General features: G+C 32.9%; 1 protein-coding gene across 8 annotated transcripts in view; it reads right to left on the bottom strand.

The window, feature by feature from the left end:
* Positions 1–15,417, bottom strand: part of ARFIP1 (ADP ribosylation factor interacting protein 1) — an 81,281-nt gene that overhangs the window by 35,106 nt on the left and 30,758 nt on the right. For all 8 annotated transcript variants that reach the window (XM_045552129.1, XM_045552130.1, XM_045552123.1 and 5 more), the window contains one exon: positions 3,446–3,554. In XM_045552129.1, the coding sequence (XP_045408085.1) occupies positions 3,446–3,554 (109 nt within the window). The remainder of the gene's footprint in view (positions 1–3,445; positions 3,555–15,417) is intronic.

Raw genomic sequence — 15,417 nt, 5'->3', positions numbered from 1 at the left:
TCCACAGCTAGTGAGAATATTTTAATGTCTATAATGTGTTTTTATTTCAATTACACTCTTCCCTAGTTCTCTGGAAAACATATAATGCATCAAATTCATAATTCAATTTTCTCATAAGAATCAACATCTAGTTTCTTTTCTTACAATTAGTAATAATTGGTCATATCCCAGATATAGTAAGTTCTGTTGCAGAAACAGTCACCAGTTCTAAGAGTACAAAAATCTTAATTTGGACTGCATCTCACATTAAAATGCAAACATGCAATAGACCTAAATAAATTGTTGCTACCTTTTAAAGTGAGAGACACTTGTCTCTAATCTGTTGAATTATAAAATTTAAAACTAGAAGGGATTACGGAAATCAACTGGTCTAAACTCTCACGTTAAAATGTAAGAGAAATGAGACCCAGAGAGGTTAAAACAGTTTCTTATTAGAGACCCAGATGTTCTGAACACCATAATATCTCCATTATTAAATTCAATACAGAAAACACTAATCCATAAGTTACTTGCTGAGTTAGAAGGCATTTTAATAGGTTATCTAGTCCAATTATCATTTTAAACAAAGACTACATCTCTACTATCCAAGGCACAAGGGATTCTATTATAAGTATTAAATAAAAGAAGACTACTATAGTGTCATGTCTTCATGACCCCAGGAACAAAGCTCTGTTGTTCTAGTGATTAAAGTTTATTAATCTTGCACAAGAAATAATGCTATGATACAACACGAGATGTGTATAATATATGTAACAAATGATATATAACTTTCCAAACTAAAATGTCAAATGATGTGGTGCTGAGGTAATCAGGACTTCATCTTTTTTGCTTTACAAAAGGTAATTATCACTTCTTTATAACTTCAATATTCTAATCTTTTAAACAATAAAAAATAACTCCTAAAATTCCAGGATCTTGCTAATTGACTAAATTTGGGAAATTAGATCCATTTCATCTCAACAACAGAAATCTAGGAATCTGAATATATATATGCAGTGATTGAAATCCCCATTAAAACAAAACCCAGGAACCAAGTACACTTCATTCAAAAGCTTTGATTTATTCACAATTTCCACTATTATTGGTTCTACAACATTTTTGTTGTTAGGCAGATTTCAATATTTGTTGTTTTTAGGCTGAATTTAAATTAAGTATCATTTCTTCTAAATTTGCTCTAGGTAGAGCTAGATGGAAAAGCAGAGATAGATGGAAAATAATATTCATACTCTTCTTGTAATAACCACTCTAGTAATAAAAAGCCATTAAGTTATCATTCAATCATTTTTCCAGAAAGCTAACACAGTCCTAATTCCTTTAATATTTTTTCATAAGACCAATTTTCTAGATTTTAATCATTATGTTGTTCTTTTTCATGTTCATTCCAATTGATCTACATATATCTTAAAACAAGGGCATTTAAAACAACTATAACTTTCTAATAATAAATGTTTAATTTGAGTATGGTAGAATGATTATCTTTTTAATAATACTGATAAACAATACAGTTTGGGTTAAAAAATGTTTTATAAACTCAGTTCAAAAAGATGTAAATTACTGCCATTATGAAACATACATTTTATTTCAATTTGAAGGATTAGGATGTATCTATAAGCAAATGAAACTGCCTAGATTTTAATGCTCATGCACAACATTTTATAATGGCCAGTTGATTTCAATTATCGTATATGACTATTTCACATAAGAAAAAAGATTAAATCAAATGTCAGCCAAATAATTTCATGGAAAATACTTAAAATATCTTAATAGTAAAATTAGTTTTTAATTCTATGTTGACATTTAATTTTGAAATTGGTGACTGGTCCAAAATTGCATCAAATTATGCAAAGTAAGCCTAATATTTTTAAGTACTCATAATTTTAGGCACTTAGTTAACTCTTCCTAATTCAAAGTTATCCCCTATATAAGAATGCCACAATGCTTCAGAATGACTAAGATATTGACATACTTGCTCCCTTTTTATAGCTTCATTTTTCTAAACATAAGAATGAAAAGGGGGAAAAATGATGTCACTAGATAGTCCATTCATTTCACAGCCCAGTAGAGGATGTTATTCTAGCTTATCCTAAACACCTATTTCCAGGACTCATATAGTAAACAATATATTTTAAAAATCTAAATTGTTATTGAATAAAGTATCAGGGCCAAGAGTATAATAAAAGTATAGAATACTATACATACAAGAGGGCTAAGGACTGCAAAGGCATGAGGATCTTTTTCTTCATTTTGTGAAATTTTAATGCATCATTAAAATTAATATGCTTCACTGAACATCAACTATAACTATACTTTAACTACAGCACTGTCAAAAAAACAATCTATTTTCCACATTCAGATGTTTACACGGTTTTACTTTCATATAAAAATAAAAAAAGTTATTACAGGCAAGAGCATTAAAAGAGAGGCATTTTTTCCTTTCTATCAAAAATAGACACACACACACACATATATATACATATATATATACATATGTGTGTGTGCAGAAAAGAGTTAATTAATATAGCAGGTACATCTGTCTATCATTAAAAAGGCCTGCTTAGAAGACTGGCCTTTTGCTGGTATCTGGGAAGTAGAATTTTGGAAGGATTCCCCCCATTCTTAGAATGATTAAGAATGGCTCATTGTGCTTCAACTGTTTATACCAACAATGTGGTTTATTCTGCTTATACCTGCTTTGCTTCTGAAAGTCTTGAATCTTGATACGTGCTAGGCAGAGGATGTCTATGTGGGAGACCCCCCAATAAAAATTCTGAGCAGTACGTCTCTAAACGAGCTTCCCTGGTCAGCAACATTTCCCTTATGTTGTCAATCTCACTGCTGGGAAATTAACAATTCCTATGAGACCGCACTGGGAGAAGACCCTTGGAAACTTACACCTAGTTTTCCCCTGACTTCATCTTATGCACTTTTTACCTTTACTAATTGTGCCTGGTATTCTTTCACTGTAATAAATCATAGCCATGAGTGTGACTATGTACTGTGTCCTGTGAGTCCTCCTAGCAATTTACTGAACCTAAGGCTAGTCTTGGAGATCTCCTATATAGATAGCATATACAGGAGGAGAAGAAAAGTTCATTTTCCTATTTGCTTTGAAATAGGAAATATATATTTATACAGATCAACATTAAGATATATAAATTTTGTGATTACAAGTTAAAATAATCCAAATCTACATTTTTGAGTTTTTATTTCAGTATTTTAAAGCCAATTCTTAAATAATATTTAGTGAAATTATGCATATTGATCTATTTATATGAAGAATATTAAAACAATTTCTAAATTACTTAGAATAAAGAGAAAAAGGATTATGTTTATATTCAGTGTTTTATCACAGAATCAAAGAGCTCAATTCTTGTGCTTTATTAATAAAAGCAGCCTGAACTCCCATCCTCCATCCCGCCATCTTTACAAATACATGGGCTCTTACCTTGAAATGCTCCTGCTTCAATAACCCCCTCTTTGGTACTGTCAAAGCCATGAGATGTAATTTGGGTTTCTGAGAGACCAAGTCCAGATGGTAATGAACGCTTCAAATCCTTAGCAAGATTTGAATAAAAGAAAAAATCTTTGTAAAATATCCCACATCACATAATGGTTTAGAATAATTGTGTCCTTTTAATCACATCTTAAATGGTTTTTCTCTCTACTGTGTAGTATTCCTTTAGGCCATCGTGGCATTCTATAACAATGTATAATCAGCAGCAAATACAGCAAGGTTTGCGATTAAGCAGTACATTGTATATCACATATAACACACTTCATTATTCCGGAACTAAGCAGCAGGCAAGATACTAAAATTTAATTAAAATATTTAATCTGAAACATCAGAAAAATCATTTTAATTAACAAAATTAAGATCACTAAAATATCATGCCTAATATGTAAAAACTGACTGATGTCTATATAATCATGGGTGAGCCTGGCTAATGCTTAGTACAAACAAATCATTCATTTGCAATGTTAATTTCCCTTCAATTTCAAGGTTAGCTAGGTAAACAAGGCTCCTCTGACTTGATTCAGGGTGAAGTAAAGGAAATAATCTTATTTGGATTTATTTTAAACACTGATACTAGTTGAATTAACTGCAAATTAGCTTATAATTGAACCTTAACTGTAGTAAAAATAATATTCAACATAAAGTCTTAGAGCTTAAAAAGAATAAAAGTCAAGAAGCATGATGGTCTTTAAAAGCCACAAACTCAGTTAAGTATATTTGAAAAAATTTTGTCCAGAACCTTGTAAATTAAATCTCAGGGCTTAGTAATTATTAGGCAAACAGGCCAAGTAAAACTATGTAAAATCACCAAGAACCAAAGCTTAGGCTATATTGCTGTATGTGATGTAACTGCATTAATAATGCAGACTTAAAACTGGCCTATCCACATGACTAGAGCTTCAAAGAAAACAAACTGAAATGAAGGCACTAAATCTAAAATAAAATCACTTTTCTATTTACCTTTATTAAACTTTCATGATAATTCCAGGGCTATGACAGTTATAAGTAAATACACCTAATGATTAAGCTAAATTTTTAGACTGATCACAGTTTAAGATAGACGTTAGATCATAAAGACATATAACTAGTGTTATATATTCTTTCCAGTCCATCACAGCTCTTTCAATGCAATGGTAAAGAACAGAGCCTATAGCAGAGGGCCAGGATATTTCTCCAAAGAGGGAGTTATACTTTTTTACCTAGGACAAGACATATACATCTTAATCAACAGGTGAAGGCAATATATAATCAAACAGGAAAATACTTATAATGTATGTAAGATTCAGAAGAAGGAATGATCAGTATGCATTAAATAGAAGAAAAGTCTTAATGGAAGACATGGATCCTAGGCTTCAGCAATGACCACTGTGGAGGATACGGAATGTTGGAGAGATGGAATCGGGTGAGGAAGGAGTATTCTCAACCTAATAGAAAAATTAGAGGGAGGGAACAGAAAGCCCTGGGCAGTCATTATGTTACTGGCATAGCATGCAGTCCAGCTGAGAGATGGAGGTAAATGAATCAGAAGGAGGCTAGGTAATAAAATACCAAGGTAGGGAATTTGGCCTTGATTGAATTATGAAAGTTTGGAATAGGGGGCTTACTTGATTTGGTTAAAGGACTACTTTAAAAATATTAATTTGGCAGACATGTAAGAATAGTTTGGAAGAGTTAGAAACTGAGGCAAGATCAATCCTAAGATACCACTACACCTCAGGTATTCAGTAACTACAACCTAGGATCAGAGAGGTGGCCAAAAGAATGGAGAGAAAGAATGAAATTTAGGAATAATTAAGAGTAATTGAAATATAAGCTTTTAATGAAAATTCAGGATACAGCTATGTGTTAAGTATAATAATAAAGTGGAATGGCTGAGATAACATATACTACCGAAATAAGAGGCCCTTAGAGAAGTTAATTTCCATAATCACAAACCAGGATGCAAAGGGGTTATTTAAATCACTAGTCAAGAAGATCTGATTCTAAACAATTATATATACTCTGCTACTAAAGTAAAAATATCATAGTACAAGTTAAGTGACATTTATGTTGTATAACACAATTTAAACACATTATTTTGGAATGTTTGCTGAAGTTTCTATCTGGATTCTAATGTTCTCCTAACTTCTAAATGTATCCATGATGTTTTTCTTGATCAATGCATTAGCAATCCTCAATTAATTTATTTGCCTGAAATTTTTCACTATTTTTAATTTGGAACTTGTTAACTTACACAAAGTGGCAAAAACACAATGAGAATGACTAGGTTAAATCATCTCTATACTCCTGAGAAAAGGCATATGCTGTAAATGAAAATAGATACTTAGTTTGAGAACTGAAACAAAACATTTGCTGAAAATGAATAGAATCTTCAAGGTAACTAGGCATGCTTTTCTCTACTTTGAGATCATCTTTGGAGGAATCTCTGGGATTATATTAAGATTGGGTACTCAGGTCCAGAGAGTGCTCAATCTCTACCACTAAACTTCCTTAATTTAACCATAAACATATATAGGAATACATAATTTCAAATCAAAGGCACAGGAATTAAAATAATTCCCATTCTGGAATGTCCTTGAGTTTTAATATTATTTAAAACTATTCTTAAATATTTTCACTAAAGCATTTTAATAACTTAAGTATTAAAAAGCCAATTGGTTCAATTAAATTAAAAACGGTTCTTGAAATTCCATCCAGATCCTGCTAAGATTGGAAAAACAAACACCCATATATTGATCTTCTACTGTCCTTCTAGCATAAGTAGGCTGTATATAAAATCTGAAAATTTACCTTGTCATAAGTAAATAATCACATGATAGCTTTAAAGGATCTTTGCTTAGTTTTAGAAATTTTGTATTTTATCTATTCAACCTTAAATCTCCAACTTTGGAGGTTGGTTTCCCTTTTTTAGCCTAACAAATATCTGTCCAGTTACCGAGTGATATATTATTGGAAATAAACAGAATGGATTGTGTTTGGAAATGGCTCCTTAATCCTACAGTTCTTGACCTTGAGATTTTATCATACTACTGTCTTCATTGGTAGTGAGGTGGGTGTTATGTGATTTGTTACTAATAGTAGTTGAAAGTAAAAAATTTATCAACTTCAGTGTGTAAAGTATTTATATTATGGTAGGTTCAAGGTAATCTCTATAATTTACTCTTTAGTTGCATTCCAATATGCTTTCTGTACTGAGAGATATAGGGTGGAGTTTCAGGAAGCAAACAAGATTGTTTGGGTATCAGTGAAAATGTCTGAGAACTGGTTCTGATTTCCAATACCTCCATTATTTTAAAATATAATAATTAACAATCATCTGATAAGGCAGTTTGATGTAATGGATGCAATATGGCCTCTGAAGTCGGGTCAGATAAACCCAAGTTTAAATCCTGGCTCTGTCATTTAATGGCGGCATGCATGATTTCAGGCAAGTTCTCTGAATTGCTGAGTTTCTTACTATAAAATGGGGATGTTAAGGGATAATAATTCTTATCTCACAGAAACATACAAAAAAGTACACACTATAAAATATGGGACTTAATATTATTAATTTCCTTCCTCACCATCCCAACTTGTAAATAGAATTCTTCTGGAGATTAGAAGTTGGAGCAGTAAAAGATTTTTTTTTATAATTAAAACTGAGCATTATATGTAAGAATGTGTTTTCCTATCTTTTAGGATGAATGACTTTTCTTTTTTGAGTGACAAACACAGTAGAATACACCAATCATGAAATTATAAGCATACCCACCCTTAGTATTACGCTCACAATGCCATCTTAATTATTAATATATCAGGGCATACCTATGTCTGAAAACCGCTATATAATTAACTTATGATATCCACTGACTCTAAAAAGAGCAACAAAACAGAGGTTACAAGTGTGAGAGATCTGAGTTTTAAATGTATATTAAACCTCGGTGTATAAAATGATCATATCTTTGACAGAAACACTTTGTGAGTATGGAGGGAGATAGAGAAAAATGTGGGAAAGATATACTTTAAAGGGAAGGTAATTGAGTTTAATACAAAAAGTAAGGAATACATAGAGAACAAACAAAAAAACAAGGGAAAAGGCCAGCAAAACAAAAGTTCTTCCAGAAAATAATCTCCTGTCCTTTATGTAAAACAGCTGTATAATCTGAACAGCACTAAGGCCTTCCTATGCCTAAGCTGCTACTAACAGAAGGAACCTAACCAAAAGTGGTACATGTGAGTCCATTCTGATTCTGAAGAGTATTAGCATTTTGATTATGGTCTGGCAGCTAAGTCACAAAGTGATTTGGGCTTTGTGAGAGAAATGGATGACCTGTGAGATAACATTCAGGATTTTATAAGCTTGTTGATTGTTTTTTTTTTTTATAAAATACTCATTCTCTAAGTAATATTATAGTCTCGTAGTTCACAAAAACTTAAAATGTACCCTCTTTACTAATTCTTAATTTTTTTCAGTGTCTCAGTTATAAAGCTGTGCCTAGCTTAGCAACCTTTTAAATATCTGCCACTGAATTTACTCCTACATTTCAGAGACAAAGAGTTCATTTATAACCAACAACATAAAATCCCTAATTTGCATTTTTATGTTGCTGACATTCAACTCAAAGTTTAACACTTTGCAAGGCTGAGCTTAACAATTGTCTAATAAAATGGAATAAACCTCAGTTAACTTTCTATTCAAGCCACTAGGATAATGCTGGAGTATTTAATAATTTTAAAAAATATATTTTCAAACAATTAAGCTAAAACAAAATATAATGTTTTTTAGCAAAAAGCTCTAAATAAGTTTCATGTACAATTTAGTTACTTTCAAAGGATACAAAGTGATATTTGTAGTAATAGCTTTCATAAAGCTGTGAAGGAGAGTTCATTTTAAATCAAAATAATTTGCTCTATTTTGCATATTTTAATAGAGGTTAGAGTAAGAATGACCTTAAAAACACAAGTTTAGAACTTAAAATTCAGCATAGTAATCTACTTTTGAAGAACTAAAGTTAATGCAAAACCAACACATAAAGAACACAAAATGTTCAGCAAATTTACTTTAAATACACATCCTTCATAAGAGGCACAACATTGGAATACATAAGGAGAACTAGAGATTAATCCTATCCTTTAACTTAAGGTTAGGAGGAGATATTTTGAATAAAGGAGTGATTCTCAAAACATATACTTTGAGAATTATAGAATACTTGGAGAATTCTATAAATTACACAAATTCTCCAAGCATTGTATAAATTACACAAACTCCCTTCTCCCTTACTTTCCTTACACTGCATTCTCCCAGTTTTCCTCATCTACCTTTAAGAATAGCTTGGTCTTCTTTACTGATCTAGTTTCTCTACCAGAAGTCCTAAGTCTTACTTCTTTTCTTCCCTTGGAGATCTAACTTGTTTCCCTTCTCTATAGTCCTGTCAGCCTTGCAATTCATTCTTCAGACAGTAGCCAGAGACAATTTTCTAAAATGCAAATCTAATTGAGACACTTCCATTTTTACATTATTTAGTGGCTCTCCATTATCTTTTGGGTGAAGTTTAAACTCCTCAACATGGTTTTAAGGTTTTGCAGAATCTAGTCCCTAAATATCATTTCTCACATACCTGCCCCCACATTCTCCACTCCAACAACAGTAATTTCCAATTCTGTGGTCTTGTACCTCCCTCCGGTCTTTACATTTGCCTCTGGTGGGGAATATTCTTCACTCTTCTTCATCTGGCTAGCTCCTCCTTCAGACCTCAGTCTAGATAGCAATTCTTCAGGTAATCTTTGCATACTCCTCCTATCTATTCTGAGACCATGCTGTACTTGACTAGTGTATCACTTGTCACACAGCACTAAAATTAATTTGTCTATATTTTCTCCCCACACTCCCAAGACTGTTCTCTAAGACCAGAGAGCTTATCTGCCTTGTTCCCTTTTTATGTTCCTGACATCTAGCAGCGTGCCTATTGCTTCATTTACTAAGAAATTTTCTCAACTTAAACATCTCATCCTGCAAAATGGGCAAAACCTTCCAAAGCATCTATGTAGTATAATTTTTAAAGAAACAAATCGAAAACTTATGTTAATGTTGTATGAATTTTAGTAATTTATAATCCCCTTTGTTGTTTTAACAGTTAGCTGTCTATAGGGAATATCTGCCAGAAGCAGAGCTATTACAAATAGGCCTCCACATCCCCAGTTCTGCAACATCATTAACCTCCCCATAACCGCCTCTCCGTCTCTCTCCAATTATCTTGAGCCAAAGCCGATTATCCTCCAACATTCTACTGTAGAAGGCAGGGTCAGCATTTCCTTAGCTCTCCACTATACTTCTAAACAACCAGTTCTCAAAATTTAGTTTCAGTTAGAATCACCTGAGGATCCTGTTATCAATGTAGATTCCTTTTAGCTGCTCATTGTGATTCTCATTGGAGTGTGGAGCCCATGAATGGTGATTTTGATGCAGGTGATCCTTGGTCTGTTTTGAGGAACCTGTTGTAGAGAACTTCCCAGTCTTGTGCAACACTGACCCCACCTCACCCCGGTTTCCATGTGCCACTCTATCTCACTGCCCTCTTTCCCACCTCAGCATTGTCATCTACCTTCTTTCCAGTCAATCCCATAAACTTCTTGAAGGCTTTGGCATATCTAGGGCTTGTGCTCTACCCCCAACTCTCACCATGAACTTGGGTGTTTCTAACCTTTTGCACGTCACTGGGTATCTTTTCAGGGAATAATTATACGTTTAATTAGCAATTCCTTCCAAACTGATATATAAGCTGAAAGTTTATATTTATATTCAGCTGTCTAAGCTGAAAGTTTTCACAGATCATCAAAAATACGGTCTACTAATGGTATGTAGCATATTACTATATTTTAAAATATAAATTATAAAATACTAAAATTGAAATAAAATTTATTGCATGAGGCTACCTACCTATGTTGATGCAAAATGATGGGGTATAGTAATAATAATATGTAAAGGTATATAATTATTTTCCTCAGTATACTTCCAGAAATGTCTAAAGTTGGTAATGTGAATCAGGTTTGGAAATCTGTAGTTAGACAAAGCGTCTAAAAAGTGTGAGGGCAGATAAAAAATATATAAGACTTAGTACAACCCAACCTATGCCTTAGTCTCAGATTTGATTAACCTCCTCATCTCTAATACCTTTCATCTTTTCATACCCCATTCCAATCAGGCAACCTAAACTTGAATAGCCACCCTTTGGACCTTGTCATCACTCAGGAAGCAACACTTCTGGAATCTCACTTTGAGTAAGTCTAATAACTCACTTTATGATTACAATCTCCTCCTGTATCTGTTATTCCACCTGGTCAAGAGAGTAAATCTCGTGACTTATCTATTTTCTCCATTTTATTCTCTCTCTCTCTCTCACTCTCACACACACACACACACACACACACACACACACACACACACACACACAATCTCAATCTCCCTATCTCATTCAATCATTCAACAACAAACATTTAACAAGAACTTATAGTGCCACTACCTTGTGGTGGTTCACTGCCTACCCTCTTGGACTCACCCACTCCCACCCCCTTAGTCTAGACTGCATTAATAAGTAGATCATAAGTTTGATAAGAAATCATATATCAACTTGCATCAAAGAAATACTGAATTCATTCAGAGACTATCATTGTGGAAATACCTGTATGTCTCTAAATTCAAAACAATTCCTCCCAGAGATCAAGAATCTTATTCATGATATCTTTTGTTATAAATAAGGAAACAATCTACAGATTATAATTAAGATAGATAAGGCTTCAGTCTTTCATTATGAATTATATTTTCAATGGCAATCTCAATCCAGACTTCATTGAATGTATGTGTATATAATAAATACATATATACAAAATTTTAATTTGTGGTAATAGTATTAAGAGTATGGTCTACTGCTGAAAAGCAAACACAGTACTAAAAAGAATCTAGATTTGCATGGGTTAAACAATCCTTGAAAAACATTTGCCATACCTCTAAAAGGGTCCAAGATAAACATGTGGTAAAAACTGGACGTCTGAAAAAGCCCCCATCAAATCAATGTTGCCATTAACTGAGCTACTAGATTTTTAAGATGTGAGTAATGTGGAAACATTGTATGATATTAAACATATAGTATGGAGACAAAGTGTCATCATGTGCATTCAAACTCTAGGGTAGGATGACTGAGGTAGAAAAGATGTCAAATTTTAAGTTCTTGTAATTCATTCTTTTATTGAACAACTACTGTGAACCATAAACTGTGCTGTGTGAACACACTGTCTCTGACCTAATAGTGATTCCAATCTCTTGGGAAAAGCAGATAAATAACTGATAATGAATGAAATGAATGAATGAATGACAAATAAAAGCAGATAATTTACAACATAAGGTTGGTGAGGGTGGGGGTTGGAGGGTGGAAGTATGTCTAAAACAGTGTTATGACAATTTCTTATATTCTATTTATTTTCCACATCTTCTCTAGTCTGGTAGAGTATGTTATCTCAGACTGCTAAGTACAGGGGAACGAACAAACTACTTAGTTCAACAAACGAATTAAAATTAAAACAACAATAACAACAAAGATTGCATATACACAAACTCAAGCGACAACACATGCAGGGAAATAAAGGACACAAGATGTACCAAATCTAAGATTACAATATCCCTTCCCTGTTTTTCCACAGAAGTCTAGAAACCTTGTTTCTAGTCCTGGCTGTAACATGAGTGACATTCACCAAACATTTATTGAAAGCCTGTATATCTATGTATGCCAGGCTCTAGAAACAAGGTAATGAATGAGAGAGTTCTTCCCTTACTGCACTTATAGGCAAATCACATGAGCTTGGCACATCTATTTAATACTGTATAATTCTTTCACAACTTCAAGGGCCCTGTCATCTGTTCTAAAACAGCCAGACTCAGAGATCTCTAAGGTACTCCTACTGAACTAACTCAAAACTTATAGACCAGAGGTTCTTTAGACCCAGGAAACTGAAGAACACATACTTAGGGGGTCCTAAGCTCCCTAGATTTGAACACATAATTTGGAAGTTTTGTGTATATGTACTTTTTTTTAAAGAAAAGGTTTCTAAGAAAAAAACCTTAAATTATAGATTTTTGTTTTGGGCCTTCCACAGGAAAAGTTTTACTTTAGCTACATTTAATAAGATAATTTCTCTAAATCTGCTAATTATGAATTAATTCACAAGAACTTTCAAACATGTGGAGCTAGTATTTGCTTCCTCTCTTTAACTCATGGTATAAGTTGCAAATTTCTGATCTAATATTTTGCCCAGCACTGTAACAGCATCCATTATAAATAATATGCAGTTTGCAAGTCAAAGAATAATTTGAATTCCTTAGAGATTAAAATTTACTAATCTTTAAAAAAATTATTTTTTATTTATAATCAGAAATATTTTTACTGCAAAAAAATCTAGACTAAGATTATTATCCTCTTCACATCTAGCTATTGCCCCATCTTAATAAAAAGAGTAACAAACCTAGAAACATTAACATATGAGGTAATGACTAAATTGCTGGCAAGAGGATTTCTAGGTCTACATAAATCTGAATGTTGACTATGCACCTAACCAGGGCCTCTCTTAGGACAGACTAAAAAAAGAAGTCAAATTAAAAATCAAACATCTGTAAGGAACAAAACAAAAAAAATCGACAATTTCATTGCCTGTGCCACAGTGACACCAGCTGGCCAGCCAAGTTATGACAACTTAATAAGCTACCATTTGATGCTATTGAAGTGTATTATGCAGCATGCATTAAATAAATGCTATTATAAGCTTTCAAACAACAAAAAGGCAAAAAAAGGGAAGACGTATATAAGTAAAGCACCTCAGAAAACTTTGGTATGATCCAATTTTACATCTGAATACATTCCAATGCTAAGCGATCATTTAATAGTTATTTTCCCTATAAAATTTTATTTCTATTAAAATAGAAAAATGGACTTGAAGTTAAAAGTAATTTCCTATTTATTGCTCAGGAAAACAAAGGCAGGACAGTGAACCAAAATTTAGGCAAACATATTCCTAACAGATCTTGAGTGTAATTTATTCAAAACAGTCAAAAGATGCTTTTGAAATATTATTTTCACTCACAGGGAAAAGTGCATAGCTAAGTTTTATTTTAATTAAAGGATATTAAATATGTAAAGGACTCACATGATGTATATATTTTTTAATAAGAGCAGGTACAAACAGAAACAATTAAGTTTTATTACACTGAATTTCTTTGGGGAGGTGAAGTAGAGTATACTGGTTGAAATGGATTAATGCTTTTTTGGAGGACTGCCCACTGATGAAGTCCACATCCAATAAGGGGAGACCTCCAAGACAACACCTACTTTTTCCCTTCTTTACCTTCCCATCAAAAGTGAAATAATATCACAAGGGGATATTCAAAAGGAGAATCTGATATTAAGCCACAAGTAAATTTATAAAGGAGCAAGTTATTGGCTTTGACTGCATAGGCAAAGAACTTACACTGATATGTTACAACTTAATTCACGTTTATTCTAAAGTTAAAATTGATCTGAAAGGAGGAAAAACTTTTTTCAGTGCTGCTCAAAGACAAGTAAAGGTTCTTAACTAAATAAAGACTCTGGGTTCAAGGTACAAGGTGCCCTTGAAGAAGAACAAAGCTGTAGGAATTAACTATCACATATCAAGGTTGGGTCTGATATTTGCTCCAGTTTTAATTACTGTAGTTAGTAAATAAGAAAGATAGTGTGGTATTGTTTTGAGGAACACACACATACACACACACACACACACACACACACACACACACACACACACTCATGAAATAAAGTAGAGAGTCCAGAAAAAGACCCACACATATATGATCACCTGATTAACAGCAAAAGCCCCCAGTGAAGGAAAGATAGTCTTTTTTCCTTCCAGCTTTTAAATTAAGGTATAATTGACAAATAAAATTATATAATTTTAAGGTGTACAATGTGATGTTTTAATTTATATTTACACTGTTACCACTTGTGTGTGTGGGTATCTTTGTAAACAGAATACTTAAGATCTACTCTCTTAGCAAATTTCAAGTATATAATACATTATATAGTTAATAAACTACAGTTACCATGTTGTATATCAGACCTCCAGAACTTACTCATAACTACCTGCAAGTTTGTACCCTTTGACCAACATCTCCCCACCCTCCCCATAATCACCCTTCTACTCTCTGTTTCTATGAGTTCAACATTTTCTATATGATGTCTTATCAGTGAGATCATACAGTATTTGTCCTTCTGTGTCTGGTTTATTTCACTTAGCATAATATCTTTCAGCTTCATCCATATTGTTTCAAATGGCAGGAGTTCCTCCTTTTATAAGGCTGAATAATATTCCATTGTGTGTACATGTGTGTGTGTATACATACACACCACATTTTCCTTATCCATTCCTCCATCAATGGACATTTAAGTTGTTTCTGTCTTGGCTATTGTAAATAATGTTGCAATGAACAGGTGAGTGCAGATATCTCTGAGATAGTGATTTTATTTACTTTGAATATATATCCAGAAGTCAGATTGCTGGATCTTATAGCAGTTCTATTTTATTTTGATTTTTTGAGGAATCTCCATACTGTTTTCCATAATGGCTATACCAATTTACATTTCCACCAAAAGTGTACAAGGGTTCCCTTTTCTCCATATGCTGACCAACACTTCTCTCTTAACTTTTTGATACAGCCTTCCTAACAGGTGTAAGGTGATACCTTACTGTGGTTTTGATTTGTATTCCCCTGATGATTAGTGATGCTGAACACCTTTTCATATACCTGTTGGCTATCTGTATTTCTTTTTTGGAAAAATGTCTACTCAGGTCCCATTTTTAAATTGGGTTATTTTTTTTGCTATGGAGTTATACGAGTTATTTAT

The sequence above is a fragment of the Lemur catta genome, chromosome 5, assembly GCF_020740605.2.
Source record: "Lemur catta isolate mLemCat1 chromosome 5, mLemCat1.pri, whole genome shotgun sequence".
NCBI classification, from domain to species: Eukaryota; Metazoa; Chordata; class Mammalia; order Primates; family Lemuridae; genus Lemur; species Lemur catta.
Note: the sequence above shows the minus strand (reverse complement) of the source record. Positions and strands in the feature narration are given on the sequence as shown.